The sequence below is a fragment of the Agelaius phoeniceus genome, chromosome 25 (genome assembly GCF_051311805.1).
Source record: "Agelaius phoeniceus isolate bAgePho1 chromosome 25, bAgePho1.hap1, whole genome shotgun sequence".
In the NCBI taxonomy this organism is placed as follows: domain Eukaryota; kingdom Metazoa; phylum Chordata; class Aves; order Passeriformes; family Icteridae; genus Agelaius; species Agelaius phoeniceus.
The window spans coordinates 229490-255457 of NC_135289.1; the positions used below are offsets into that span (position 1 = coordinate 229490).

General features: G+C 59.7%; 3 protein-coding genes across 8 annotated transcripts; 2 read left to right on the forward strand and 1 right to left on the reverse strand.

The window, feature by feature from the left end:
- Positions 1 to 373: 373 nt before the first annotated feature.
- On the forward strand, positions 374 to 9137 carry PPM1J (protein phosphatase, Mg2+/Mn2+ dependent 1J). 4 transcript variants are annotated; one of them, XM_054648819.2, is made up of 10 exons: positions 375 to 733; positions 1983 to 2109; positions 2559 to 2882; positions 3314 to 3426; positions 4976 to 5060; positions 6382 to 6500; positions 6668 to 6731; positions 6899 to 7006; positions 7150 to 7301; positions 7563 to 9137. In XM_054648819.2, the coding sequence occupies exons 1-10, from the start codon at positions 474 to 476 to the stop codon at positions 7708 to 7710; spliced, it is 1500 nt and encodes a 499-aa protein (XP_054504794.2). In that variant the 5' UTR covers positions 375 to 473; the 3' UTR covers positions 7711 to 9137. The 4 variants fall into 4 exon arrangements, with proteins under 4 accessions (XP_077046659.1, XP_054504794.2, XP_077046660.1 ...); XM_077190545.1 differs by having other exon boundaries at positions 597 to 1632; XM_077190546.1 differs by having other exon boundaries at positions 597 to 1586.
- Positions 9138 to 10456: 1319 nt separating this feature from the next.
- On the forward strand, positions 10457 to 18711 carry RHOC (ras homolog family member C). 2 transcript variants are annotated; one of them, XM_077190561.1, is made up of 6 exons: positions 10457 to 10628; positions 11983 to 12207; positions 16842 to 16999; positions 17246 to 17366; positions 17659 to 17789; positions 17929 to 18711. In XM_077190561.1, exons 3-6 carry the CDS (start codon positions 16844 to 16846, stop codon positions 18100 to 18102), a joined length of 582 nt encoding a protein of 193 aa, XP_077046676.1. In that variant the 5' UTR covers positions 10457 to 10628; positions 11983 to 12207; positions 16842 to 16843; the 3' UTR covers positions 18103 to 18711. The 2 variants fall into 2 exon arrangements, with proteins under 2 accessions (XP_077046676.1, XP_054504613.1); XM_054648638.2 differs by having other exon boundaries at positions 10459 to 10628; positions 11983 to 12247.
- A 371-nt stretch (positions 18712 to 19082) lies between these two features.
- On the reverse strand, positions 19083 to 25888 carry MOV10 (Mov10 RNA helicase). Of its 2 annotated transcripts, none has more exons than XM_054648868.2 (22): positions 25484 to 25888; positions 24692 to 24785; positions 24469 to 24602; positions 24148 to 24386; positions 23827 to 24067; positions 23517 to 23639; positions 23275 to 23428; positions 23032 to 23186; positions 22735 to 22911; positions 22498 to 22645; positions 22251 to 22412; positions 22053 to 22156; positions 21723 to 21820; positions 21512 to 21631; positions 21321 to 21423; positions 20996 to 21119; positions 20725 to 20916; positions 20507 to 20581; positions 20270 to 20395; positions 20003 to 20091; positions 19731 to 19852; positions 19083 to 19574 (listed from the first exon to the last, which is right to left on the reverse strand). In XM_054648868.2, the coding sequence occupies exons 1-21, from the start codon at positions 25615 to 25617 to the stop codon at positions 19738 to 19740; spliced, it is 2907 nt and encodes a 968-aa protein (XP_054504843.2). In that variant the 5' UTR covers positions 25618 to 25888; the 3' UTR covers positions 19083 to 19574; positions 19731 to 19737. The 2 variants fall into 2 exon arrangements, with proteins under 2 accessions (XP_054504843.2, XP_054504842.2); XM_054648867.2 differs by having other exon boundaries at positions 19083 to 19632.
- Between the last annotated feature and the right edge of the window lie 80 nt (positions 25889 to 25968).

Sequence of the window (25968 nt, forward strand, 5' to 3'; positions counted from 1 at the left end):
CAGCCCCACCTCCAGCCGGGAAAAGACTTTCCCAGGGCATTTCCTGCGCCGGGATGGCTCGTGTCCCCGGGGCTCCCGGCTGGGCGCCGGGTCCGTCTCCGGGAGAGCTCCACCTGCACCGGGCTGCGGGATAACGGCGGGGAGTTCATCACCCGGGAGGGCTCGTTCCCCGCCGGCTGCGGGATAACGGCGGGGAGTTCATCACCCGGGAGGGCTCGTTCCCCGCCGGCTGCGGGAGATGCGCGTCCCCGCTGCGGCTGAGCTGCCGCGCCTGCTTCCCCCCCCGTACCGCGGCGGGGGGGAGGCGGGGCGGGGCGGCGGGCTCGGCTCGGCCCGGCTCGGCTCGGTTTGGCTCCGCTCGGCTCGGCTCGGCTCGGCCCGGTTTGGCTCCGCTCGGCCCGGCTTGGCTCCGCTCGGCCCGGCTCGGCTCCGCTCGGCTCGGCTCGGCTCGGCTCCGCTCGGCCCGGCTCGGGATGCTGCTGCGGGTGCGCGCTGCCGTGGCGCAGCTGACGGCGGGGCTGGGCGCGGGGCCGGGCGCGCAGCCCCCCGCAGAACCGCGGGGCGGCGGGGCCGGGGCCGGCCGGGAATCGCCGCCGCCAGCCGCGTTCTGCCGGCCGGCCTTCCTGCAGCTGACTCCCGAGGAGCTGCGCCGCGCCGACGACCACACCGGGCGGGCGGTGCAGAGCCCCCGCGACGGGCGCCGCCGGCTGCCCTGGAGCACGGGATACGCAGAGTGAGCGGGGCCGGGAGCGGCGTGTGCAGCCTGGGGAGGGCGGGGTGGCACCGCTCGGCACGGAAGCTCGGGCACGAAAGTGGGTCGCGGCGGGCGGTGAGCTGCGGCTGTCCCTCTTCCAGCAGCAGCGGCAGCAGCAGCAGCAGCGAGGAGCGGGCGCTGTGGGTGCCCGTGATGGGAGAGCGGCAGCCCGGGGCTGTGCTCTTACCGATCCCCGAGGGGTTTAGGTTCTTCTGCCCGTTTTGTTTTCTTCGCTTTCTGCACGACACCCGCTGTCACCCATGGGTACCGAGGGCGAGGAAGCTGCGGCGCCTCTGGCAGGACTCGTGGGGAGCAGGGAGCTGGGGATTTCTTGGGAGTGAGACTACTTGAGACTTCCCCTTCAAGGACCTGACTGTCTTCTTCTTTCACTAGCTGCGAGTTTCAGTCCTAACCGGGGGGGGGAAGGTCAGACTTTGAAGGCTTTTGCTGCTTATTGCTGTCAGCCCACTCCCACAATCCTTTCCTCAAGCTGATCTTCCCGATATCCTAGAGAGCTCTATGGGATATTGATTTTCCCTCGGAGATAGTGGGGTAGGAGCACCCAGAGTGAAAAAGTCCCTTTTTTCAGTGTCCCAAGAGTTCTTTCTGCAAACCACTTGGGAAGTCTGCCTGAAGAAAAATCACCCTGCTGTGTTTACAGCTTCTTCCTGTGAGCAGGTTCTGCAATCTAGACCTGAAATCTGCTGTGTCAGCACCGGCTGGGAAAAGTCACTGTGAATCTTTTTGCAAAAGTTCTGTCGGTTTCATCACCATCACCTTCTCCCCTCCTTCCCTGCGCCCCCTGCTCCCCTCAAGAGGTGATGGGACATGGGTGAGGCTCTGATTCTCTCTGTGTGTCCCAGGAGTGTATATCTGAGGTTGGTACAGGCTTTGGGGCAATTATTCTGCCTGGGGCAGTGCTAGGGACTTTCAGCAAACCCAGTTTATTTCTGGTCACCTTCCCTGGTAGGTGTGTGGACAGCTGCTCCCCCGTGGACCCAGCTGTGGGTGGGACTCAGTGCTGCTCCTGGCCCCAGTTCAGCCCACACAACTGGTCTGAGACACCTGGGACAGGACAGGAGCACCTGTGCAGGGCATCCCTGGCATCTCTGGGGGCACGGGGGCATGAGTGGAGGGGTGGGGGTGGGGGGAAGAGGTGCTGGGGGATGGCATTTTCTGGAACATGATGTGAAAGAAAGGGTCTTTACACCTTTTTTCCTCCTGGCAGGGTGATAAATGCAGGGAAGAGCCAGCACAACGAGGACCAGGCATGCTGTGAGGTGGTGTTTGTGGAGCAGAGGCCCAGCCCGAGGGGCTGCCTGTCATCCAGGGAAGGCAGCAGGGAGCTGGATGGGGTGAGAGCCTGGTGGTTCACAAGCAGGGACATGACAGGGACGATGCCCAGCAGCAGGGCATGAGATGGGACACTTGGCAATGTGTGCACCCTGGGGATTCCCTTGGTTCCCTTCTCTCTGCCTGCTCCCAGCATCGTCCATCCCCATGTGACTACACCAGGGCTGCCCCAGGCAGAGCCGTGGCCCACGTGCCCTGGTGGGCAGCAGAGGTGGCTGCTGTGCTGGCACTGTGGTGCCTCCAAGGGCACGAGGTGTCTGACGCAGGGCTGGGCTCCAGCCAGGGCTCAGCTGTGTCCAGGCACCCTTGGTCAGCTGCCCACACTGCTCCTGCCTGCACTGAGACCTGCGAGACTCGTGTCACTGTCCTCAGCTGGTAGCCAGCTGCTCTGAATTCCCCGTGCCATCTGCTTCCTTGCAGGCTCATTTAGCTTTCCCTCTTCTCCCTGCAGGGCAGGAAAGGTTTTTATTTCCACTACTGGGCGTTGTTTGATGGCCATGCAGGCAGCGGTGCTGCTGTCATGGCCTCCGAGAGGCTCCACCTGCACATCTGTGAGCAGCTCCGGGAGCTCGTGGAGATCCTGCAGGACCCCTCCCCGCCTCCCATCTGCCTCCCACACGACACACAGACCGGTTCTGCAGACCCAAGCCAGATGTCCAATGAAGAGGATCGTGGGGAGGTCCCGAACGATGCTGTGCCACGGTTTCACCTGGAGAAAGCAGTGTCCCATGAGAGCCTGGTGATTGGTGCCATTGAGAATGCCTTCAAGCACATGGTGAGGATCCTCTGCCTGTGGGATCATCTAGAGCATCCCCTGAGAGCCCCTCTTTGCTGTCTGTGTCTGCATCAGCTTGAGCCCACTGGTAAAAGGCAGCTCTGGGGACTGCAGGGAGGGCTCCAAGCATGGTGGTCTCTGTGGTGCTCTGCATTTTGAGCTTTCAGGATGCAGAGGCTTTGGGCTCCGGGCCTGTGTGGTGCAGAAGGCTCCCCTACACTTTGTCCCAGGAGGCCCAGCTGCTCCCCTCCAGTCTTGCTCTTCCCTGCCCCAGTGAAGCCACATCCCTGGCTGCCCCACAAGCCCCACAAGCCCTACAGCCACGCCATGGCAGTGTGGGGAAAGGTGCCCTGGCTGGTCACTGCTTCCCAGCTGGAGCTGTGGTATCAGGCGCTCTCTGGGGCTGCCCCTTACCCTCTCTGTCTCCCCAGGACGAGCAGATCAGGCGGGAGCGGGCGTCCCAGCACCTGCCAGGGGGCTGCTGTGCCCTGGCTGCCATCTACCTCATGGGCAAGTTCTACGTGGCCAACGCTGGTGACAGCAGGTACAGCCCTCAGGGCAGCCCTCAGCTCTGCTCAGGGACTGGGGACACCCCAGGAGAGTGGGGTGGTGCCGGAGGGATGCTGGTGAGGAACACCCAGCTCCATCCCTGTCTAGGGGAGGGTGGAAGTGGCAGAACTGGGCAGTCATCCTCTGCCTGCTCCATGCCCTGGGGACAATGTGCTCTGCTGTGATCTCTGTGTATGCCAGGTACACAGATAAGGCTGTGGAATTGCCTCCCAAAATCTGGGATGTGCTCCCTTCTTTCCTAACAACATCTTCTGTGCTGCCCAGATGGCTCTGGAGATCCTGGCCCCTGCTGCTGGCACTGGCCTGGGCTGCCCAGGTTGGAGAGTGAAAATTGCACTCAGCGAAGCTTTCAAAAATGTGCAAGAAGTCATTTTAGAGTACTCTTCATACCAGTGACCTGTTTCAGGAGAAGGACACAAATCTGTGTGCAGTGGTACCTTGTAGCCCAAGCACTTTAATTGCCAGGTGTATTTCCAGGCTGGGCTACTCTGACTGCACCTGAGTGTGCCCACAGCCCCAAGCAATGGCAGAAGGTCCACCTGACACTAAAGGTGGTTTGAACTGCCCTGGATCAAAGAATGGTTTGGGTAGGAAAGGACCTTAAAGCTTATCTTGTTCCACCCCCTGCCATTTCAGACACCTTCCACTAGACCAGGTTGTCCCAAGCCCTGTCTGACCTGGCCTTGAACGTTTCCAAGAATGGGGCAGCTACAGTTGCTCTGGGTATTTACTGCAGGTTACCTTGTCCTCAGCAATGTCAGACCAGCAAATACAGGCTCTGGTCAATTTTCTGAGGCTGGATGTGCTTCCAGCTCTGGGCAGAGAAGGAGGAGATCCCTCGTTCTGGGTGCAGGTCCCCCTCCATGGCAGCAGCAGCCAGGCACCAGCCATGCAGGATGTCAGCATGCACAGGGTCCTGAGGTTGTGCCTGTGCCTCTGGGGAACAGCCTGAGCTGCCTTCCCAGGCATCAGACACTGCCAGAGCTGAGCCCAGCCTGGCCCTACATCATTGCAGGAGACTCGCAGCCACCAGTGTTGGAGATCCTTGGGCCTACCATGACATCCAGAAACATCTCATAATCAGACCTTTATGTTTTCTTGAGACATTAACCTGTAAGAGCAGACCCAGCAGCAAGTGGCAGTGCTGGTGTGGGATGGGCACGTGTACTGTCTCCTGCTGCAGGCAATTTCTGCCCCTGCTGTGTGCAGCTCCCCTCTGAAGGGAGCCTTTGTTCTGCTCCTTTTCTGACCATATTCTGTCCTTTTATTTGGTCTGTTCATTCCCCTCTGCCCCGTGTTTCTCTCCCATTTCCCCTTCCTCCCTGCCCAGGAGGGAGAGATGCCATGCCCTGCCCAGGGGCAGCAGTGAATCCAGGAAGCAGCCCCCACCTCAGGCTGGGAAAGGGGGGGCAGCAGAGGGGAAGGGGTTGCACCACCCCTGGGAATCAGCCCTGGAGAGCCAGACTCAGCTCCTCCACCAAGTCTCCTTCTCTCTAATCTCATCCTTCCATGTTTCATTGCAGGGCCATTATCATCCGTAATGGGGAAATCATTCCAATGTCCAGGGAGTTTACTCCAGAGACAGAGAGGCAGAGGCTGCAGTTTTTAGTAAGAAAGACCTTTCTTCTAACCTCATTCCTGCTGAAACACCTCCTGGCCTCTTCCCAGTCCCCTGTGCTGCCTGCTGGACTGCTGCCATGGTGGGGGTCTGCACCCGATGGCAGCCCCATGGCTGGGACCTGCTGCTGGCACTTGTCCATCCCAGACTCCTTCCTGGGATGGGAAGAGGCCCTGGGATGCAGGGAGCTGGCATGGGGGCATCTTGTGGCTGGCAGAGCCCTGGTTTGCTGTGTCAGAGGAGCTGCAGTGCTCCTGCTCAGTCCTACTTTCTTCCCTGGCTGCTCCCTGGATAGTCACAGCTGATGTGTGCCAAAGGGTTTCTGTCTTTGGCCCTGAAAGCTCCCTGTCCCTCTCCTGGATGAACCCCCTGGTGCCACCCAGGGAGACTCTTTAAGGTTTTAAAGACCTCTCTGAGGGCAGCACAGGGGAGGAGGAGTTTGTGTTGGAGAAGGTCTTGCTGGATGAAATTTCCTGGCTTGCAATGTACTTGGAAAAACACTGAGGCCTTTTTTCTGGAATCTGTTTTTGAATGACCGAGAGGAGGGACCTGCTGTGATCAGAATCCTCCCCATCTGGCTGCGAGGGGCAGGGCACAGCCTGGGGACGGGCACAGGCTGCTCTGCCGCGTGATGCCGAGGCTGTGGTCAGGGCTCCCCCAGAGAGGGCTGGGGGTCTCCATGCCTCTGCCCCCATCCCCTGCCATCCCATCTTCCCGAGGGATCTCCTCTTCTCTTCCTGCTTTTCTTCCCCTTCAGCATTTTCCAGCACTCCCTGTTCCTGGTCCCCTCCACACTGTGCTCCATGAGGGCTTGGGGCTGCCCTGGGTAGGGCTCTGTGCTGCTGCTTGTCCCTTGTCACGGTCACAGCTGGACTCTGTTTCAGAAAAGACCCATCACTCTTTTCCTGGGGTGAGTGCCGTGCCCTGCACTGACCCTGGGATCCTGGAAAGTTTGCAGCTATGACTCCTTCTGAGCAAATTCCAGCTTCTCCTGGAATTTGCTGGGGTTTGATTGTTTGATCCCCTTTGGAGACCTTTCTTTCCCAAAACTCTCTATGCAAAAGCTTCACCTTCTTGCTGAGTGCTGGCATGGCTGTCCTCAGCTCCAGTTTCCCCTCTGGCTTAGCACAGGTGGATGGTTTGAAGCTGCTTTACCAGCACCCATTCAAGTGGCTGCAGAGCAGCCGAGGTTATCCCACCACGGGATGTTGTAGCCAAAGTCCCAGCGGATGGTGGATCCTGCTCTGGGCAGGGCTGGATCCACAGCTCTGCTCCCCCACCCTGTGGCTGAGCCAACACTCCTTCCTGCAGGCACTGCTAAGGCCCGAGCTGCTGGGGAAGGAGTTCACCCACCTGGAGTTCCCCCGCAGGATCCAGCCCAAGGAGCTGGGGAAGAAGATGCTCTACAGGGACCAGAACATGAATGGCTGGTAACCCCCAACCCACCAGTGGCACTGGGGTCCTGCTGTGGTGGCTGCTCGTCTCTGGCACCCCATCCCATGGGCAGGGGCTCTGCTACACTGGGCACCCAGGTCCCAGGTGGGCAGAGGAGGTGCTGGAAGCTTCACCTGCTGACACTTTGGCTTATTTTAACCAGGGCTTACAAAAAGATAGAAGAGGATGACCTGAAGTTTCCACTTATCTTTGGGGAAGGCAAAAAGGTAAAGTACTGTGGCAGAAGTTTGGCAGGGCTTGTTTCGTGCCTGCTCTCACTGTTTTGGGGGATTTCAGCCCATTTTTGGTAGTGCTGTCATCACTGAGTCTCTGCTGGGAATGTAACTGGAAATAAAGCTGCCTAAAGTTCTCTTTTGATTCCACTCTTCTCCAGGCTCGGATGATGGCCACGATCGGGGTCACAAGAGGCCTGGGAGACCATGACCTCAAGGTGTTCAACTCCAACATCCACATCAAGCCTTTCCTGTCCTGCTTCCCAGAGGTAAGCCTGGCTGCCAGCAGCTTCCACCCAGGGGCCCCTGCAATGGCCAGAGCCACTCAGCAGGCCCAGATCCATGATATGGCCAGGGCAGCAGGAGCCTCCTCCGCCCCTCTGCCTCTCACCCTTGTGTCTTGCCCTGCCAGGTCAGGGTTTATGACCTGACGCAGTACGAGCACTGCCCTGACGATGTCCTGGTGCTGGGCACCGATGGGCTCTGGGATGTCACCAACGACAAGGAGGTGGCTGGTGTGGTGATGGAGGTGCTGACCAACTATGAGCCCAACGACCCGTGCAGGTGAGCTGCAGGTGGGCAGGGGGCCGGGCATGCCGTGCACTCCACCCCTCCCCTTGGCCTGGCTCCTCGGAGCAGTGCTGTGGCCACACATCCCTCCGGGCTCCACAGAGTGCATTGCTCCCCTGGATGTGCATATCTGAGCCTGCATCTCTCCATGGGACCCCTTCCTGCAGCTCCAGCTGCTCCAGCTTCTCCCTCCTTGCCAGGATGCTGCATGAGGCTCTGGGGTCACTGCTGAGCCGTGCTCTGCTGTGCCCCCAGGTACACCATGGTGGCCCAGGAGCTGGTGGTGCGCTCACGGGGGGTGCTGAAGGAGCGTGGCTGGCGCCTGGCCAATGACAAGCTGGGCTCTGGTGATGACATCTCTGTTTTTGTGATCCCCCTGGGTGGCCCCGGCAACTACACGTGATGCTGAATGAGCCTGGGGCAGCTCACCAGGGGATGGAGACTCGGTGCAGTGGGACACTGAGGCTGCCTCAGGGCCACATCTCCTCTAAGCACTTGTTTTTGAGCCAGCTGCAAGAAGAGCAAGAAACCTGGAGCCTCAGTCTGTGCTCCTGTCCAGAGCTTCCCCCTCCACGTGCTTGCATCCCAGTCCCAGGTGGAGATGGAGAGGCCTTGGATAGAGTGCGAACACTGGGGTTGAGGGATGTCTTCATGCTGCTACTTTCTCAATGCTGTGAAAAACCTGAAGGCTCCTTGGCTCCTCAGCATGTCCTTTGCCTCTTGCCATGGCTGTGCTGGCTGCAGCCCTGTGTGACAGCCATGGGGCTGCTGGGGCACTCATACCTGCTGCAGTCACCCCCTGTCTCCTGCCCTGGGACGCTCTGGCCAGTGACACTGAAGCTGCTGTTGCAGGTGGGAGCTGGGGCTCAGATGGGATGTGAAAGCCCCACAGGCAGCTGGGCAGTGCTAAGCCTGGCACAAGTCCAGTTGTGGCCCCACAATGGCCATCCCAGCCTTGTGCTCCCAATTTTCAGCCCCTCACACCTTCATTTTGTCATGGACTTTGCCTCAGTCTCCAGGCTGGGAGATTGGAGCAGTGACCAAGCTCTGCTGTGCACCCAGAGCCCTGAGCAGGGATAAGCAATTGCACCAGCACTGGCTGTGCCACAGGTTCTACCCCTGTCCTCTCATGCCTTGGCTCACTGCAGTGCTTCTGGAGCCAATTATTTATTAACTGGAGAGCTGAGCTGGAAAATGTCTGAATCCTTTCTTGGTGTGGGGAGCCTATGAATGTAGGTCTATATTTTGGAGTGGTTCTGGGTTAGCAGCCTCACACAGAGCAGCCCTATTCAGGTGAGCTTAACAGCTTAACTGCACTGGATCTGCTTAGCCCAGGGCTGGGAACCCACAGTAAAAGCAGCTTGGTGTGACCAGGGCAGGGAAAGACAGCTCCCATGTTTTCCTTCACGGTCTCAGAACTGGTGCAGAGGGGAGCTGAGCACTTGATCTCTGCACCGGATTTTTGCATCACACACGTCTCTAACCTGGAGCATCCATTTCCCAGACCTCTGCAGAGTCCTGAACTGTGAGGGATTGTCCCATCCTGGTAGTGTGGGGATGGGGAGAGCTGGGCCATGGTCCCTTGCTTGGGAAAGGCTCCATGGCACCATCCTGTCACTGGGTGCAGCCAGCTCTTGTCAAGTGTCACCTCTAGTGAATGTTGTTTGTGTCCTGGAACCAGTGAGATGTAAATAAACTGGGTGCACACAATGTGAAAGCTACACACGAGATTTGAACCTGTTGGCACCCCTGCTGCAGGGAGCGGTGCTGGGGCCGGGAGCCTGTCCTTCTGTAGCACTGTGTGTTTAAATAAAGATTTTGCCACTCGCAGTCCTACTTCAAAGTCTTTCTTTGCAGAGCTCCTGCAAAGACGGCTTACCGAAAAGCCAATTAACTCTGATTAATGCATGTAGGCAGGCAAACAGGCAGAGCCATGTGTGCTGCTGTCCATCTGCCCCTGGCGCTGCTCAGAGCCCATGCAGCGCCCGTCCAGCAGGCAGTGGGAGGCACTGGTGTGCTGCCAGTGTCAGCACGGTGCTCAGGGGGACCCGGACCCCGGCTCTGGCTGGGAGGCAGCAGAATGGCCAGTCCTGTGGGAACAGGAGCACCACACACGGAATGGAAAAAGGCCAATGGTTTTCCTGTCTGCGGGGGAGGCAGGGGGCAGGCTGAGGAATGTGCCTGTCCCTCCCCGGCAGTTCAAGCAGCAGCTGCTTCTGCCTCGAGGGCGGGCTGCCTGCTGGAAACATCCCCACGTCCCTCCGAGGGCCACCTGGTACCCCTGGTACTCCTGATGCTCTCTTCACACTTGCTTGCCCAGCCCTGTTCCTGGCACATTCCTTTTCATGCTGGTGGCTGAGAACCGGCTCTGCTTTTCCAGGTCACTGCCCGGCTGTTGGATAAGACAAGGAGGCAGTGGCTGCTGCATTTAAAGCTTCCTCTGTGGTTCCCTTTTTTACTAAAGAAACATTTCCTTTGGAACCAGCTCCTGGCCTGGGGCTTGATAAATAAAGAAAAATAGTCTGCAAGCCCTTAAAATAGCAGCGGTTTATGAGCCTGGGTCTGGGCCAGGCTCCTGGGGCTGCCTTTCCCCGGCGGAGGGACGGGAGCTGTGCCCTGCAGCCGGACGCCGGCGGGAGCAGCCGCCTGGGGTCCCACGGTGGGCACGGGGAGCCGGGGCACACCAGGGGCACCGGGGTCACGCTCATGCGGGCACAGCCCTGCTCTGCCAGTGCCCTGGGAGGGGACCCTGGGGACAAGGCGCGTCCCTCGGCCGCCTGTGTCAGTGGGCAGCGGGCTCTGCCGCCGGCCTGACCTGGCACGGGGGGTTGAGGGCAGCAGCTCAGCCCCTCCGGCAGCTGGGGTCGCCCTCTGCCCACTTGGCCTCGGGAACCTGAGCCGGTAAAACGCCCTCGGGGCGGGGGGGACGCCCGCGGGCACCGGGGGAAACACCGGGGGGCTCCGGGTCCCGGAGCCGGGCAGGGGCAGCGCTGGAAAGGGCTCGGCTCGGCTCGGCTCGGCTCGGCACAGCCCCGCACGGCTCGGCACAGCCCATCACGGCACAGCCCATCACGGCACGGCCCCGCTCGGCTCGGCACAGCCCATCACGGCACAGCCCATCACGGCACGGCCCCGCTCGGCTCGGCAGAGCTCATCACGGCACAGCCCATCACGGCACAGCCCATCACGGCACGGCCCCGCTCGGCTCGGCACGGCCCCGCTCCGCCCTCGGCGGGCGGCCCCGGCCGGGGCGGTGCCCGGAGCCGCGCGGGGACGGAGCCGGAGCCGGAGCCGGAGCGGGACGGGGCAGCGCGGAGAGAGGTGCGGGGTCTGGGGGAGCCGAGCGGGGAGGGGCGGCTGGGGAGGGGGACACTGGTGGGGTGGGGGGTGCTGGTAAGGAGTGGGGCCGGAGCGGGGGTCTGGGGGAACTGAGGTCTGCATTACGGGTTGTGATGGGGTCTGAGTTACTGGCGGAGTCTGGAGAAACAGGGCTTTGTGGCTACCGGTGGGGCTTGGGGGAGCTGGGATCAGGGTGTACTCGTGGGGTTTGGAGGGATTGAGACCTGGGGTTGCCGATTCTGGTAAGGGGTGGGCTCAGAGGTGGGGTCGGTGCAGGGGTGGGTGGCCCGGCAGGGCTGCTGGGTGGGGTGCAGCGGGACAGGGTGCGGTGGGTGTGCCTAGGCTGGGGAGGGGGTCCCTGGGTGTGGTGAGGGATGGGTCAGCTCTGCCTCAGTCAGGGCAGGCTGTCATTCCTTGAGGTGGCCTTGGGCTGTGGGTCCCTACTTGCAGTTGTCTCCCAGGCAGGGTCTGACCGGGGGTGAGAGCCTGGGGGCTGCTGCCCCATCCCACATCCCTCCCCACAACCCCCACTCCAGCAGTGTCCCCATGTACAGCCCATGGAGTGGCCACTCTGTGTTTTCTTCAGAAAGAGGGAAAAAAGTTCCCTTTCCTTACTGCTGAGCTCATTCTTAAACATTTATATTAGGGGGGTTTGTGGGGAGGGGGAATAATTGTGTAATGTCTTAGGAGCAGGGGAGCATTCCAAAAGCATGACTGCGTGGCCTTTTCCAGTGCTAGCAGTCTGGCAGCCAAGTCTCTCAGTGGCCGCCAGCCTCCCTAAACCCAGCCCAGCCTCTCAGCAGCCCCGGAGAACGGGAGTGAGATCCCTGGGCTGCATCTGCATGGGGGACTGGGACCTAAACCCAGCCCAGCCTCTCAGCAGCCCCAGAGAACGGGAGTGAGATCCCTGGGCTGCATCTGCATGGGGGACTGGGACCTAAACCCAGCCCAGCCTCTCAGCAGCCCCGGAGAACGGGAGTGAGATCCCTGTGTGATCCTGGGGCTGCATCCACCTGGGGGGCTGGCAGCAGGGGCCGGGCTGAGCCCCCAGGCTGACATCCCTGGGAAAGGGTTCCGGGGGAAACTGGAGACTGGAGCTGCAGGATTGGCTGGCTGTGTGTCATGGGGACCAGTTGCATTTTGTTTCTATTTTGCCAAGTGCTTTTGGTGTCCAAGCAGTTTCAGTTTATGTCCAGCTGCTCCTCCTCCTCCTCAGCTCAGGTAGAGACTGCATGAGATTTTGTGGATTTTCCCTTGCATACAGACTCCTGACAGCTACAGCTTCTCTGGGGAAACGTGTAAGTGGAAAATAAGCCAAGTCACTGTCTTCCAACAGGTTCTCAGGAGTGTTTACCCAGGCTCAGCTCCCACCTTGCCGTTTGCACGGGAGAGGTGCATTGACATGAAAAGAAGGAGTTGTATTAGCAAATGTTGATCGGCGCTGGGGCAGGCAGGCGTTGCCCAAGCACAGGCATCTGCTGAGATTGTGGCGTGTCATTTGGAGCTTTCAGCAAGACGCTTGGCTACCGTGAGGCTGGGAAGGCTGTCACTACTGCAGGAGGTAAAATAAGAACATGGCATGATGTCCTTTGGAAAAGGAGGTAAGGGCAGGCAGCTTCTCCCTCAGTGCTCAAACACTTGTGGTTTGAGCTTTGTTTAGGCTTTCAAATTCTGCTGTTCCAAGTTCCTTTCTCTGTTTTGCTTGTGGATGTTTTTTGTGGGATTTAGCAATGAAAATGAGCCAGCCTGGTCACTTTGCTCTGGGTCTGGGTCTGGACAGTTGCCCTTTGCCACTGGAGTGTGTGTTAAGCCCAGCCTGCTTGGCTGTGCCCAAAGAATATGCCCAAAAAAATGGGTGAGGTCTAAACTTGAGCACTGGGCTGAGCTCCTATTTTGACAATCACTTGTTTGGATATAGCAGGTCTATATCTATAGCAGGTCTGTATCCAGGAGCCCACGCTCTGCCCTGCCCATTGCACTTCCCCTTAGCATGACTGTTTGCTTCCAGCCCTTTTTGGAAATTTTTTCTGCCTTTCAACCTTAATGATTCCATGATTCTGTAGTAAGAGTCCCTCTGGTGCTTGCAGCAGTGGCTGAGACACTTGTCCTGTACTACCTTGGCCATGGCTTAGGTGTCTCAGCAAATGAAATTCCCCACAGTGGGCATTCCTGTGGGGCTTTAATTTGGAAGTTTACTTGTTTTATCATTGTACCAGTGAGTCCAAACTGCTGAAAGCATTTCTGCAGTGGAACTTCCCCACAGCACTGGGGGTATCCTGCGGGGGTGTCCCTGCCAAGGGGCTGCTCCCAGCACAGCTCTCTCCCCCCAGCCCTGCCCAGAATTCAGAGCTGTGCCTCTGGCCAGGGCTGTGATCCCTGGCGTGACCGGTCTGACCAGGGTGGGGCCCTCAGCAGTGCTTGGGAATTTCTGCTTTAGAACAAAACCCCTCTGTTACCTCTAGGAAGTCGAGTCTGGCCAAGGAGGTTCCTTGAAAGATTTCTGTCCCTGGTTGGAGTCCTTCAAAGCATTCACATCTTTCTCTGCTATTCCCGAGTCCCCTTAGCAGACACTGGATGATGGACACATCCTGCTGCCAGAGGAATTCCCTATATCCTGCTCAGCAGGAACTGCACAAAGCTGTGAGAGACCAGCAACACAAGGGCTGCCCCGCAGCCTGGCCGATTTTATGGTGATGGCCTTAGAATAGTTGCTTGGAAAGTAGAACAGGGCAATCTGGGGTCGTGTTGCAGCTTTTTGGTGAGTGAAGGAGACGCCTGCTCAGGATTTGGCTGGTGCTGGCAGTGGTGGCACAGATTAAACCCACAGAGCTCCCAGTGGGGCCCAGCCTGGCTGCACAGCAGGTGCAGGGATGGGCACGGGAGCCCTGTGGGGCTGGGCAGTGGGAAACGCTGGCACACAGCTGCTGCTCCCTTTTGTTTTCTCCATGGATGAGCAGGAGGCATCTCCAGCGGGGCCCTGCGGGTGCTGCTCACACCCAGGAGCTGCCAGTGTGGGTTGCCAGCGTGGCTGGGCAGTGCTGGCTGGATTTTGGGGTGCTTGGCTCCCCCCTCCCTTGCAGCCCTGCACACGGGGGCGTTGCTGTGTCATGTTGAGCTTCTCATCCACCAGCACCACCAAGTCCTTCCTCTCAGGGCTGCTCCCACTTAACTCTTCTGCATTTGTACTTGGGATTGTCCTGTTTGTCTTCATGGAATTGTCTTCATGTTTTCCACTCTTTTTATCTGCTCATAATCTGGCAACAGTGCAAACAGAATCCTCATCCCAGGGTTTAGCCTCATCCTGCTGAGCACCAAGAGCATCCCCTGGCAAAGAAGCTCATCTCTCCTGGAAGAGAGAGCTGCTGGCATCTGGTGCTGGTGCTGTGCCAGCTGCTGGGTCCAGGGCAGGACTGGGGCACCCAGCCGACCCCTCAGCCTCACAGCTCTTCAGCCTCGTTGCCCTGCTCGCCTCTGCACACCAGCTCTGGATTAGTAATGGGCTATTTCTGGATGGCTCTCCTGAGTAATGGAATGAATTGTGCTGAGATTTTGGGTGGGGACAGCCTCTGCCCTCTGAGTCACCACTGGGCACCGCGCCGGGTCAGGACTGGAGCCGTGGGAAGGAGCCCTGGGTGGGGGACTGTGCTCAGCCTGGGGCAGCTGCTGGGCCCCTCTCAGGGCAGCCCTGGGGCAGGAGCAGGGCCACTCGGGCTGGCTTCGGTTCCACCCCAGTGCCTGCAGACTGGGCAGGGGCAGATCCTGGTGTCCATCTGGCTGTTTGTGTCCTTGGGCATCTCCTGCTGCTCACGCTGCAGATGCTGTCAGCTGCCTGTGCTGTGGGTTAGATACTGGCACGGCCCAAACTGCCTTTCCTCTTGGAGATAGGGAGTCACAAAGCAGCATATCATGTTTTGCTGTGGGCAAAGAAGCTTTGTGTCCAAGTAAACAGGCTTTTTTCTCCCTGAGCTCTCCGTTTCCTGTGCTGTGGACATGCTGCTGGAGAGAGGACGAGCCTTTGGTCAGGCAAGGATGGATTGCAACGAGGGTTGGACTTGTACATCTTGGAGCCTTTATGATTCTGTGGGACTGTGGGTTTGCCTGGCCAGGCTGGGCAGGCAGGAGCAGCAGGGCATGAGGAATAGGGACAGGAGCTGTTCCCCCCCATTCTCAGCACTTGCCTCCCTAAAGTGCCCCTGGTTCCTTATAGGGACCCTTTGGAGCACCTTTTTCTTTTTTTCTCTGACTTCAGTGTTGCACAAATGTGCTCACCTTCCTGTAGACATGCTGCTCCACTGGGATGTGTGCTTGACACCAAGGATCCCAGCTGAGGAATGTCCCCTCTCCCGGATGCAGCTCTTGATTCTCACTCTTCTCACCTTACAAGTGCCAGCTTTCTATTTTTATTAGCAGCTCCAGAGCACTCAGCAGCCATGAACCATTCCTGCCTCAGCTTGTGAGCCAGAATGCTTGGAACCTACAAAGGTCCTTAAAGCTCATCTTGGCTACAGCAGGGTCTGGTCTGGGATGGGTAAAAACTCTCTTTTGCCCAAACCATTGGGCAGTGTGAGTTGTGAAACGGGGGTGGTTCCCTGGGCTTTGTGTGACAGGGGTGACCTGCCAGGCACATGGATGAGACAAGCAGGTCTGCAGCCTGCCTTTGGAATGCCAGTCAGCCATTCAGGCTCATTTCCTAATCCCTTACTTGCAGCTAATTGTGATGCAGCCAGACTCCTGCTTTACCCTTTTCCTCCCTCTTCTGTTGGCACAGGGTGAGGGTGGGATCACTGGGCCAGGGACAGATTCCTGGCCTTTGGTAAGGCTCAGTATGAGAGCCCTGGTCAAAGGCCAGGCTTGTGATGTTCTGGCCTTCCCAAGGTGATTCTGGAGTGACCCAGCATGATCCACTCCCAGGGCTTGCAGCCCAATGCCTCAGCATTGGGGTGTGTGTGTCCTTCCCACGGGGTCCTTTCCTGGGAGCTGTGTGCTCCCAGCATGAACGGCTCCTTCCCATCCTGCTGCCTTGGCAGAGGATTTGGAGAGGGGCAGGGCTGAGGGGGAAAGCATGGAACATCCCTGCCTTCAGGAGAGGTTTCTTGGTCACCTGTAATTTCCCCCAGAGCAGTGTGAATTTTCAGGGATTAAACCCTGACATGTCAGCCTGTGTCATTCCTAGGATCTCTGCAGGGACAGGGAGCTGGTGATGTGCTGAAGGCATGTGAGGAGTAGGACAGGCTCTTTGGACTGAGAATCTGGGGATGGAAAAGAGATTTTGGTCACAAGGTTGGGGAGGGATGTGACCCCACTATGGCTGATTTTCTCATGCCTCGTTCAGATGCTGTGCCAGGCATTTTGTGGCATTGTCCTGGCCGGTTCCCAGGCTCAGCTGTAAACCCCTTTTGAAAGTGAGGGATGCAAAGGCATAGTTTTCCTTGCAGAACTGCGTCCTTTTCCCGTGGGGCAGAAAGTTGCTTGCTTTGTGTGGGGTTTCAGCTCTGTTTGCTGAGTGATGACTGGCAGCCTCTCCCCCTGCCAGTGCCAGTTCGGCTCTCTTGGTTCCATGGCAAAGGCTCCTTTTTCAGACAGGCTGGGATGGGGCCAGCCCAGTGCTGGGTGCCAGGCACACAGGCCCTGCTTGCCCAGACCTCCAGGAGCTTGGCTTGGTGTGTTCCAGCTGCTGATCAGATTATTTAGGGTCTGGTGAGCAAGCTGGGGGGAAATCCGAAGCACAGTTTCTGCCCTGAAGAATTTATAATTTAAAATAAACCCAGCATGCGCATGGAACTCTGAGATTGTCTAAAATCCTGGTTACCTGGGTGGTAGCACAGCAAACCCAGGGAGGGTTGGATATCTGGGGAAGGCAGAGTGGTTTGTCACCTCCCACAAGGTCCCTGTGTGCAGCCACCAGCCCTGACCACAGCTGGGGTGGCTCTCCCAGCCACGGCAGCAGTGCTGGGTGTAAATGGTTCCAGTCAGGCCAGTTCCTGTGGTGCCCATGAGTGAAGTGTGTGGGAGCTGGAGGGGTGTCTGGCAGAGCGTTGGGACTTCTGTCCTGTCAGTCACTGGCTACTCACAGTGGGATGTGCCCCGGTGCTTGTGTCTGGTATCGCCCAGGCTGTTGTGCGCAGGAGTTTGGGGGGCCGGGAGCATGAAATGCCTGTGCTGCTCTGTCCTGCTCACCTGCTCGTGCCCCCACAGCGATGGCAGCCATCAGGAAGAAGCTGGTGATCGTGGGAGATGGTGCCTGCGGGAAGACGTGTCTGCTGATCGTGTTCAGCAAAGACCAGTTCCCCGAGGTCTACGTGCCCACGGTGTTTGAGAACTACATTGCTGACATAGAGGTGGATGGCAAGCAGGTAAGGGCCGTTGTCATTCCTGTCCCCTTGCTCCATGTCCCCTGCTGCAGTGCCACTGCCCAGTGCTGCTGGGATTGCTCTGTGTGCTCGGATGCACCTGCAGCACACAGAGGAGCCCCTGGCTCTGGCATTTCTGGGTCGCCCTGAGCCTGGCCCAGTTTGAGGAAGAGCACAGCTCTACCTGAGGAAGGTAAATCTGTCACTCGTGGCCTGCAGAGCCACTGAGCCATGTCCTTGTCCCCGTAGGTTGAGCTGGCCCTGTGGGACACGGCGGGGCAGGAGGACTATGACAGGCTGCGGCCCCTCTCGTACCCGGACACAGATGTCATCCTCATGTGCTTCTCCATCGACAGCCCCGACAGCCTCGGTAGGGACCTGGGGGTCCCACAGGACTCGGTGCTGCTACTGAACCCCCTGGGGTCTGGGAAGCCCCCAAGCTGCCCCTCGAGGATGCCAGAGCCTTCCCTTCATCCCCCAGCCTTGTGTGCACTGCAGGGAAACGCTGGCAGCTTGCAGACTGGGCAGAGGTGGTGGGAGAGGGGGGTTCTGTGGGGCGAGCTCTCCCTGCTCCAATGGGAAAACCTTGGGACTGGTTTCTGTGAGGAGGCTGTGGGGCAGCAGCTCCTCAGCTCATAGGATTCCACGTGTGCCTGTTGTAGAGAACATCCCTGAGAAGTGGACGCCGGAGGTGAAGCACTTCTGCCCCAACGTGCCCATCATCTTGGTGGGGAACAAGAAGGACCTGCGCAACGACGAGCACACGCGGCGGGAGCTGGCCAAGATGAAACAGGTGGGGACAGCCCCGGGTCCCCCAGCCAGCAAGACACTTCTGCCCACACCAGATCCTGGCTGGAAGGGCTGCATGCCCCAAGGGCAGTTGCTGTTGTGTTCTGGCAATGTTTCCAAACCCTGTTTTTACTGCTTCCTAGGAGCCGGTGAAGCCAGAGGAGGGGAGGGACATGGCCAACAGGATCAACGCCTTTGGCTACCTCGAGTGCTCGGCCAAGACGAAGGAGGGGGTGCGGGAGGTGTTTGAGATGGCCACCCGAGCTGGGCTGCAGGTGCGCAAGAACAAGAAGCGCAGAGGCTGCCCGCTGCTGTGAGCAGCCTGCTGGCAGCAGCACTGCCTGCCCTGCCCAGGGGCACTGCTGGCACACAGCCCCAGCAGCGCCTCGTGGTGCCACCACCTGCCCCGCACCCTTTGCACCAGACTGCCACCCACGCTCGCAGGGTGTCCCTGTGACATTCCAGGGCCATGAGGGGCCAGTGCCTTCAGCACCTGCTGCTCTCCGTGGGCCGGTGCTCGTGTTGCTCCCCGTGTTGCCCCGTTTTGTACTGAGCTCCCTGCTTTTGCCTTTCCCACGGGCATTGCTGGGGTATTCCCTCTCTTTCCCCTGCTCTGGGCAGGTGCCACAGAAGCAGGAGGTGCTGGTCACAGCTCACGTGTGCGGTGTGCCAGGCCCTTGGTGTGCTGTGCCTGCTCTCCCTGGGCGTGCAGGCAGCACACAGCAGTGTTACAGACCTGCCCGGGCAGTTTCAGCCCTGTCTGAGCAGAGCTGGGCTCAGCTGCTGCCAGCAGCTCTCCTCTGGGACCTGTGCCCAGCTCTGCCGGCACTGCCGCCTCCGAGTCTGCCTCGGCCGTGGGCTTGGCAGCACTACACCAACTGCATAATTGGGAGAATAAATGCAAACTGGTATTTTAGTAATTGTAACTTCACTTGTGTGGCGTTCTTCTGGCTCCCCTTTGTGCCTCTCAGTGCTCCAGGCTCCTGCCTGGGCTCAGGGCCGTGTGCTGCAGGGTGGGGACTTGCCTGGCCCCCAGCCCCGGTTGCTTTAGCCGCTGGTGGAGGATCAGGGCTCACTACCCTGTGCTTGCAAAAGAGCCAGGAAGCAGTTTACACGGGAAGGGCCAGGCAGGAGCTTCCCAGCTGCACCCAGTCCCTGGGTGATGGGCACTGCCATCACTGCTGGAGCCATCCTTCCTCTGGAGCAGGTCAGGACAGGGCTGCTGTCCTGAGCCTGATGCTGCTCTGAAGCCCTGTCTGTGTAAGCAAGGCCCACCTAGGACTCAACAGTACACTGCTTTTCTTTAAACATTTATTTGAGGGAAATAGAGTGTCTGCACAGCCATGCCAGCTCTCAGGCCAGGCAGCTGCCCAGTGGAGAGCTGAGCCAACCTGTCCCAGACCAGGTTCCTGCCTTCCCCAGTCACCCATCACAGCAGCAGTGAGCTCCCCTGTGCACCCAGTGATGCTCTTTGGAGGCCAGAGCCTCCAGGCCTAAGCCTTTCACTGAATGGTGAGACCAGTCACAGAGAATAGTTTTGCCACAGCCATGTAAAAAAATTATTAAAATGGAGAGTTGTCCCAGTCTGGTGCTGGTGCTGGTGTGGGCTTCGTGGCTGGCAGCAAAGGCTGGCAACACCTTCTGGTCCTGTGAGTTCAGCCTCATCTCCACAGGGATGCATGGAGCACCCTGGGACTGAGACAGAAAAAGCAGGAGCTGCTGCAGGCTTGGGACAGGCTGAGGGGGATGTACCTTCATGGGGCTTCTCCTCCCTTCCCAGGTGCATTTCCTGCAGAGAAACCTCATGGTAGAGCTGGCTCCTGACTTTGAGATGGAGACAGGCAAGCCTAAGCAAAAACCTGGTTTAAGTCCTGCTGCATTTGGGGCAGGAGAAGCCTCCTAGTGCCCCAGCTGTTGCCCTGGCCATGCTGCCAGCTCTGCTCACCTGGGTGCTAAACACTGAGCTGCAGTGCCTGGAGGTCGTTGGCGAGTCTGTCCTCAGCTGTGCCCTCATCCTCGTAAGGGTATCCGGTGTAGCCACCCTGTTCCTTGCAGTACCTGAGGAACCTGCAGGTGCAGAGGGAGGGGAGCGTGGGCACGAGGTGGCCCTGGCCCGGCTGTTCCATGGCATGGGCACGGCCAAGAACCACGTGCTGGCAGCAGGAAAGGGCAGGTGCTGGTGAGCACTGCCAGTGGCAGGGGCCAGGAGCAGCTCACCTGAGCCAGTGGTGGTCCTTGCTGAGCACAGTAGGATTACCCACCACGATCAACAGAGCCTTGGCCCTGGTGATGGCCACGTTAAGCCTCTGAAGAGGACAAGCAAGAGGGCTTTACCTGCTGCAACACCTCTCATCGTCCTGCAGCCCCAGCTGGGTGCAGGCAGCTCTGGTGGCATGAGCACCCAGAGCAGCTCTACGTGCCTGTGAGAACCACAGGGAAGAGAGGGATGCCAAGGGAGGGGGGTCTGCTCGGGGCTGGCGGTACCTTGGGGTTCTTGAGGAAGCCCAGCCTGAAGGTCTGGTCGAACTGGAGGTACGTACTGCTGCTGCGCACGGTGGAGATGAGGATCACCTGCCGCTCCTGGCCCTGGAACTCTTCCACAGAGCCCACCTGGGGCAGGGACAACAGCTGAGGGCCAGGAGCACCCCTGGGCTGGGGCTGCCAGGGCTCCTTCCTCCTGTGGCATGGTGTGCTCCCCTCTCCTCCATGCCCAGGACCTACCTTCAACTGGCTGATGTCCGGCAGCTTCTGCAGGTCGGGATCCAGGGAGGTGATGGCTTTCCGGATCTTCTCTACCTGAGTGGAGGCATGTGGCAAAATCCAGCCTCCACAGGGCCATGTTGTGCCAGCCCTGGGGCTGCCCATCCATCCCAGTGCTCCCTGTCCCTTGGGAGGTCTCTGCTCTGCCTCTGCCCTGCCTGCAGAGCTGTGTCCCTCACCTGCTTCCTGTAGGGAGAGATGATGCCAATCTCCTTGGGGGACACACTGGGGCAGCCTCCCCTGCCCCGGCTCTGCAGCAGCTTCTTGAGGTAGTGGACCAGGACCTCAATTTCAGCCGTGTTGAAGAATGAGGGACTCTTGGCCTCTCTCTGGTCTTCCCCACAAACCCCATGGAAGATGATGGGGAAGCCCTGGGGATGGAGAACATTTGGCTCTGCTCTGCCTGTGCCTCAGGGAACCCCCTAGGTCAGTCCCTCCTGTGCCTCTCACTTTTTTGGGAAGCTCCTCCCAGGTACAAAACAGATTCCGGATGTCAAGCCCATTGCTCCTGCACACCTTCAGCTCGTTGTCATAGAAGAGCTCGTTGGGGACCCTGAGAATGGCCTCGTGGGACCTGGGAGAGGCAGGACCATGCCAGGGTGGATGCCATGTGGGTCCAGAGCCGTCTCAGGCACCGTGCACCCAGGACAGCAGGTGCACTCCCATCTCCCACACCAGCTGGGGCACTCTGAAGCTCTGGGGGACAGATCCTGGAGTGCCATGCTCACCAATCCCTGCCTGGCTTGACCCCTTCCTGCACTATCCCTGTCCCCACCTGTAGTTCCAGAGCAGTTTGGTGATGAACTGTGGGTCGTATCCTCCACTCGACTTCTGGTACAAGGGGTTGTGCAGCATCAGCCTCTCCAGCAGCGAGGTGCCTGTGCCCAGTGATATCCTGTGGCTCCCCACAAGGACACTCAGCCCCTGTGGGGCGCCCGCAGCACTCCCACTCCTCTCCCTACTCACCCAGACCATACTGGATTGCCAGCGGTGAGGTCAGGACGGGGCCCAGCTGCTTGGGGTCTCCTGCCAGCACCAGCTGCCCCCCATTGGGGTTGGTCTCCTCATCCATGGGAGCCAGGAGCCCTGGGAAGAGGGAGAGCTCAGCGGGGAACGGGAGGGACCCCAGGCCATGCAGACAAGCCGGCCCTTGAGGCAGCAGGCGGGCACTGCTCACCCGCGATGGCCACGACGCTCTCCGGCTCTACCGCGTGGCCACACTCGTCGATGAACACGTGGGAGAAAAACCCAGGGGGGAAATTGGCTGACACCAGCCTGGAGGAGAGATGCAAAGAGGCTGTTCTTAGCATCCTGCCCCACCTGGCCATCCTTCCTCTCCCACCCTTCACCCTCACCCTCCCACAGAGGAGGGATTTCCTCCCCTGCTGCCGGCCCTCCTCCAAGCCCTCCCTGCTGAGTGCCAGAGGCTCTGCCTTCACAGCCTGGATGCAAGGCAGCCCTGGGTCCAGCTGCCACGGATGCTGGGGACAAGCCCAGCTCCTCTGACCTTCCTGCTGTCACCAGTGTGGTGATGATAATCCGGTAGCGCCTCAGTCTCTCCTTGCTTGGGTACACGTAGCTGCTCTGCTCATCATCCCAGTTGCAGCAGGGCTGGAGCACATGCATTGGGTGAGCTCCCATTATCCTGGGGGATGCCAGCCCAGATGTGCTGTCAGGATTTCAGGGTGGAGGGGCAGGGACTTACCCTGATATCAGTGGGCACCTCCCTGTAGCTCCTGGAGCTGGCGATGATCCTGTAGACGTTCTGAGGAGCAATGTCCTTGATGATGCACTGGCACAGCAGGTCTGCAGCACTGTTGGAGGGGGCACAGGCCAAGATATGGGCATCCTTGAAGCATGTCCACACCTGGAAGAGGAGGTGACAGCACTGAGCCCCATGGATGAGAATGGGCAGCAATGCTCAGGGCTGGATTTGGGCACCGGCCACCCACCTGCTTGATGGCCTCCACCATAGTGACCGTCTTGCCAGTGCCAGGGGGGCCAAAGATGAGGTATGGGGCTGGCCGGGACACCCCCGTCACGATGTGGGTCACAGCTTTGCACTGCTCCTCGTTGGTCTCCAGCTTGCGGTTAAACCACCTGTGGGAGCAGAGGCTGCGCTGGCCAAGCCCCATCGCCTCCATCCCCTCGCCCCTCAGAGCCTCCCACCCTGCAGAACTGGGACTCACCGCGGCTGGAAGGGCCCTGAGAAGAGGGATTTGTGGCAGGAGGCGGAGGGGAAGAGGAGGCTGGACAAGCCCCGGCGCATGGCCAGCACTGCAGCCCGGTGCTGGACCTGCAGTGGCAGCCGGCTGAAGGTGAAGGTCACATCGAACTTCAGGTTCTTCACAAACTTCTTCTGCAGCCTGGGAAGGAATGGTGTGAGCAGGGCACGGGGCACTCTCCCATGCCCTCCTGGCCCTTTCCAACCCACTCCTGGCCTTTGGCATCTCTGAGAAAGGCTGCTGGGACCAGACACCACTCACTTGGAGGAGAAGCCCAGCCTGACCCTGTCCAGCTCCACGCTGTGCACGTAGCCCTTGTAGCGGACGAGCGGGGAGTGGTCCCGCTCGCTGCTCAGGTGGGCAAACAGGTGGTCCCCTCTCAGCAGGGATGGGCGGTTCTCGGCCACGCCAGGCACCTGTGCCAAAGGGCCAGTGTGATGCCAGGCACTCTGGGAGTGCCAGTGTTACGCCAGCACCCCTCCCGTCCCTCAGCCCCCCACGCACATCGAGAACCAGCAGTGCCCTCTCCTGCACCATGGTCACGTCCTGCATGTCGTAGCGACGGATGTCCACCTCCATCTGAATCTCCTCCAGGTGCAGCAGCAGCTGGAATTTCTGGTAGTAGTTCTCAGCCTGCAGAGGTGCTTCCAGCAGCGAGCTGAGGGCAGCAGCAATGTCATTGTGTCCCAGGGACACCTTGGCACTCAAGGAACACCTCAGCATTGCTCTCAGCCCTTGGCACTCACCGCATGGCAGCCCAGCTGGAGCTGGCACTGGAGTTGGGTCCAAGCAGGATTGTGTCCTTGAGGCTCTTTGGGTACTGGTAGGTGCCCAGGGGGATTTCCCTCTCCAGTTCGTTTTTCAGGGAGCTGGGTGGAGGGGACAGTAGTGCTTCAGGGACTACGTGGTGTCCCCAACCCCACTGTCATCAGCCATGGAGCAGGGTTGAAGCACTGTCCTGTGGTGCCAGGCAGTCAAGGAGCTGAACCTTGTCCTGGCTGGAGAACAGGCTGGGCCCCTCTGCTCAGGATGGCAGCAGGTGAGCTCATCACATACCTGTCAGGGGGGATGCCATCCTCGGTGATGACTGTGACATGGCGCTGGAGGCTGGCCTCGTAGGGCTGGAAAGGTGCTGAGGGCCCCAGGTCCTTGGCCAGCTGGCTCTCAGCAACGGCAGCAACGTAGCGTGAGATGCTGAAGGACTCGCCTGACTCCTTGGTGAACTCGAAGGACACCACAGCACTGAAGTGCCCGTTGCAGGTGGTGAGGCACCGCACCTGGAAGGGGTACATCCCACCTGCGGGGTGAAGGGTGAGACTGGGTCCTGCATCCTCTGTGCAGGGCAGGGCATGGGGCAGGAGATTGGCCAGACCCTACCTGGGTGTAGCAGCAGGGACTGGCCCTGCACTGCCCCTTGCTCATCGGTGAAGGAGAGCTCCCGTGCCTGCTGCTGTGCCTGATACCGCTGCAGTGTCACCACCTCTGTCCCACGGTTCTGCACCAGGACAGTGACTGTGCGGGGCTCACCCGGCACCACTGGGAAGCGAATATTCCCGTTGCCCTGGTCATCGTCTGAGGTGATCTCAACCCCGTGCTTCCCACGAATGAGCTCAGCCCTGTGGGGAGGGAGGGTCAGGCTTTCCCAGCCGGGGTGGGAGATCCAAGGGACATGCCAAGGTGGGGTGCTGCTGGTCATACCACTGCTTGGCATAGCGCTGGGGCATTTGTGGAGTGGAGCTGAGCTGCTGTCCTGAGGCAGACGTGGACACGGATGTCTGTGCATTCCTCCTGGGTCGCCAGTACTGGTCTGCCACCACCACATGTCTCTTCACCTGCAAGGAGCAGCCAGAATCAGCGTGGGACTCTGCAGGGGGCTCCTGAGGGGCCAGTCCTGGTGGGCACTGCCCCAGCATGAACTCACCTTGAATTTCACCACCTCTCCGCGCACCTGAACCTGGTGGGTTGTCCTCAGCGCAAACAACATGCAGGAAAAATTGGGCGTCTTGGCCTCAGTCCTGCAGACACAAGGGAGAGGGTTTGTGTGGGAGAGTGTGGCTTGGCTGCCAGGGGCACAGGCAGCTGGGGTGAGGCAAGGGGAAGATGAAGCAGGACACTGAGGCTGCAGTGAGGGGGTTCTCAGCAGGTCCCCTCTGCTCCAGGAGAGGAAGAAGGACTGGGGCTGTGCAAATCTTACATCCCTGCTGGCTGCTCCAGCTGTGCCGTTGCTGTCCCAGCTACACCACAGCCATTCCAGCCATCCCACTGCATCACTGCCTGGCCCTGACAGCCACGCAGCCCCTGCCCATGCCAGTGCTCAGGAGCTGAGCTGGCACAGGTGGTGCCTTTGCTAAGGCACAGCCACCGTGCTGCCAGCAGCGATGATTCCCCAGGTACCTCCTCCCAGTCCCACCGGTGCACCGAGCCCCGGCTTTGCCAATGATTAACAGCGGTGACATTGCACAAGGACCAGTGTGATTGGTGTCAGCAGGGTGAGCTGGGGGAGTATGGCAGGCAGTGGGTGTCCAAGGCCATCCCCAGGCAGTTGCTGGGGGCCCATGGAGCTGGGGATCATCCCAGCAGGGCTTTGGTGAGACAGGTGAGCTTGGGGACCCCAGTGATGATGCTGGGGACCAGTGACGCTGGCCAGGCACTGGGGATGCTGGCCCGGGTCTGTCCCAGGTGATGTCGCCCGGGTCTGGCCGAGGGCTCTCACCTGCCGCGGAACTCCTGGTTGTAGATGGTCCGCAGCGTTTCCCGCAGGCTCGCCTGCTCCCGGCCCGTGTCCTGCAGGAACTGCACGAATTGACACCCCCAGAGACTGGCCTCCGCCACGCTGAACCGCGGCATGGTCGAGCCGAGCCGAGCCGAGCCGAGCCGTGTCGTGCCGAAATGGTGCCGCGTCCAGGAGTGCCAGGTTAAACCGGGCTGGGCTGGGCTGGGCTGGGCTGAGCCAGGCTGGGCTGAGCCAGGGCTTGTCGCGCAGGGAGAAACGAAAGCGAAAGAGGCCGTGGGGCCGCGGGCCCGCCCGGCTGGGGCGGATCGGGGCTGGCAGGGCACGGCCCGGGGCAGCAGCCGGGGGGAGAAGGGCCCGGAGGCAGGCACGGAACCAGGCAGTCCGCAGGATGATTAGCGAAAGATTTGGAGAAGGACAGAGAGATAGAAACGCTCCTAAGGCTGGGGCACTGGCGGTGAACTGCT

Excerpts from the sequence above, each read along its gene's own strand:
- PPM1J (XM_054648819.2), top strand. The coding sequence starts at position 474 with ATGCTGCTGCGGGTGCGCGCTGCCGTGGCGCAGCTGACGGCGGGGCTG. Across the intron at positions 3,427-4,975 it reads GCCAACGCTGGTGACAGCAG|GGCCATTATCATCCGTAATG; the intron begins GTACAGCCCTCA and ends GTTTCATTGCAG. Across the intron at positions 6,732-6,898 it reads TCTTTGGGGAAGGCAAAAAG|GCTCGGATGATGGCCACGAT; the intron begins GTAAAGTACTGT and ends ACTCTTCTCCAG.
- RHOC (XM_054648638.2), top strand. The coding sequence starts at position 12,226 with ATGATGTCCTTTGGAAAAGGAG. Across the intron at positions 12,248-16,841 it reads GATGTCCTTTGGAAAAGGAG|CGATGGCAGCCATCAGGAAG; the intron begins GTAAGGGCAGGC and ends GTGCCCCCACAG. Across the intron at positions 17,367-17,658 it reads CGACAGCCCCGACAGCCTCG|AGAACATCCCTGAGAAGTGG; the intron begins GTAGGGACCTGG and ends TGCCTGTTGTAG.
- MOV10 (XM_054648868.2), bottom strand. The coding sequence starts at position 25,617 with ATGCCGCGGTTCAGCGTGGCGGAGGCCAGTCTCTGGGGGTGTCAATTC. Across the intron at positions 24,786-25,483 it reads AACCAGGAGTTCCGCGGCAG|GACTGAGGCCAAGACGCCCA; the intron begins GTGAGAGCCCTC and ends TTGTGTCTGCAG. Across the intron at positions 21,120-21,320 it reads AAACTGCTCTGGAACTACAG|GTCCCACGAGGCCATTCTCA; the intron begins GTGGGGACAGGG and ends TGCCTCTCCCAG.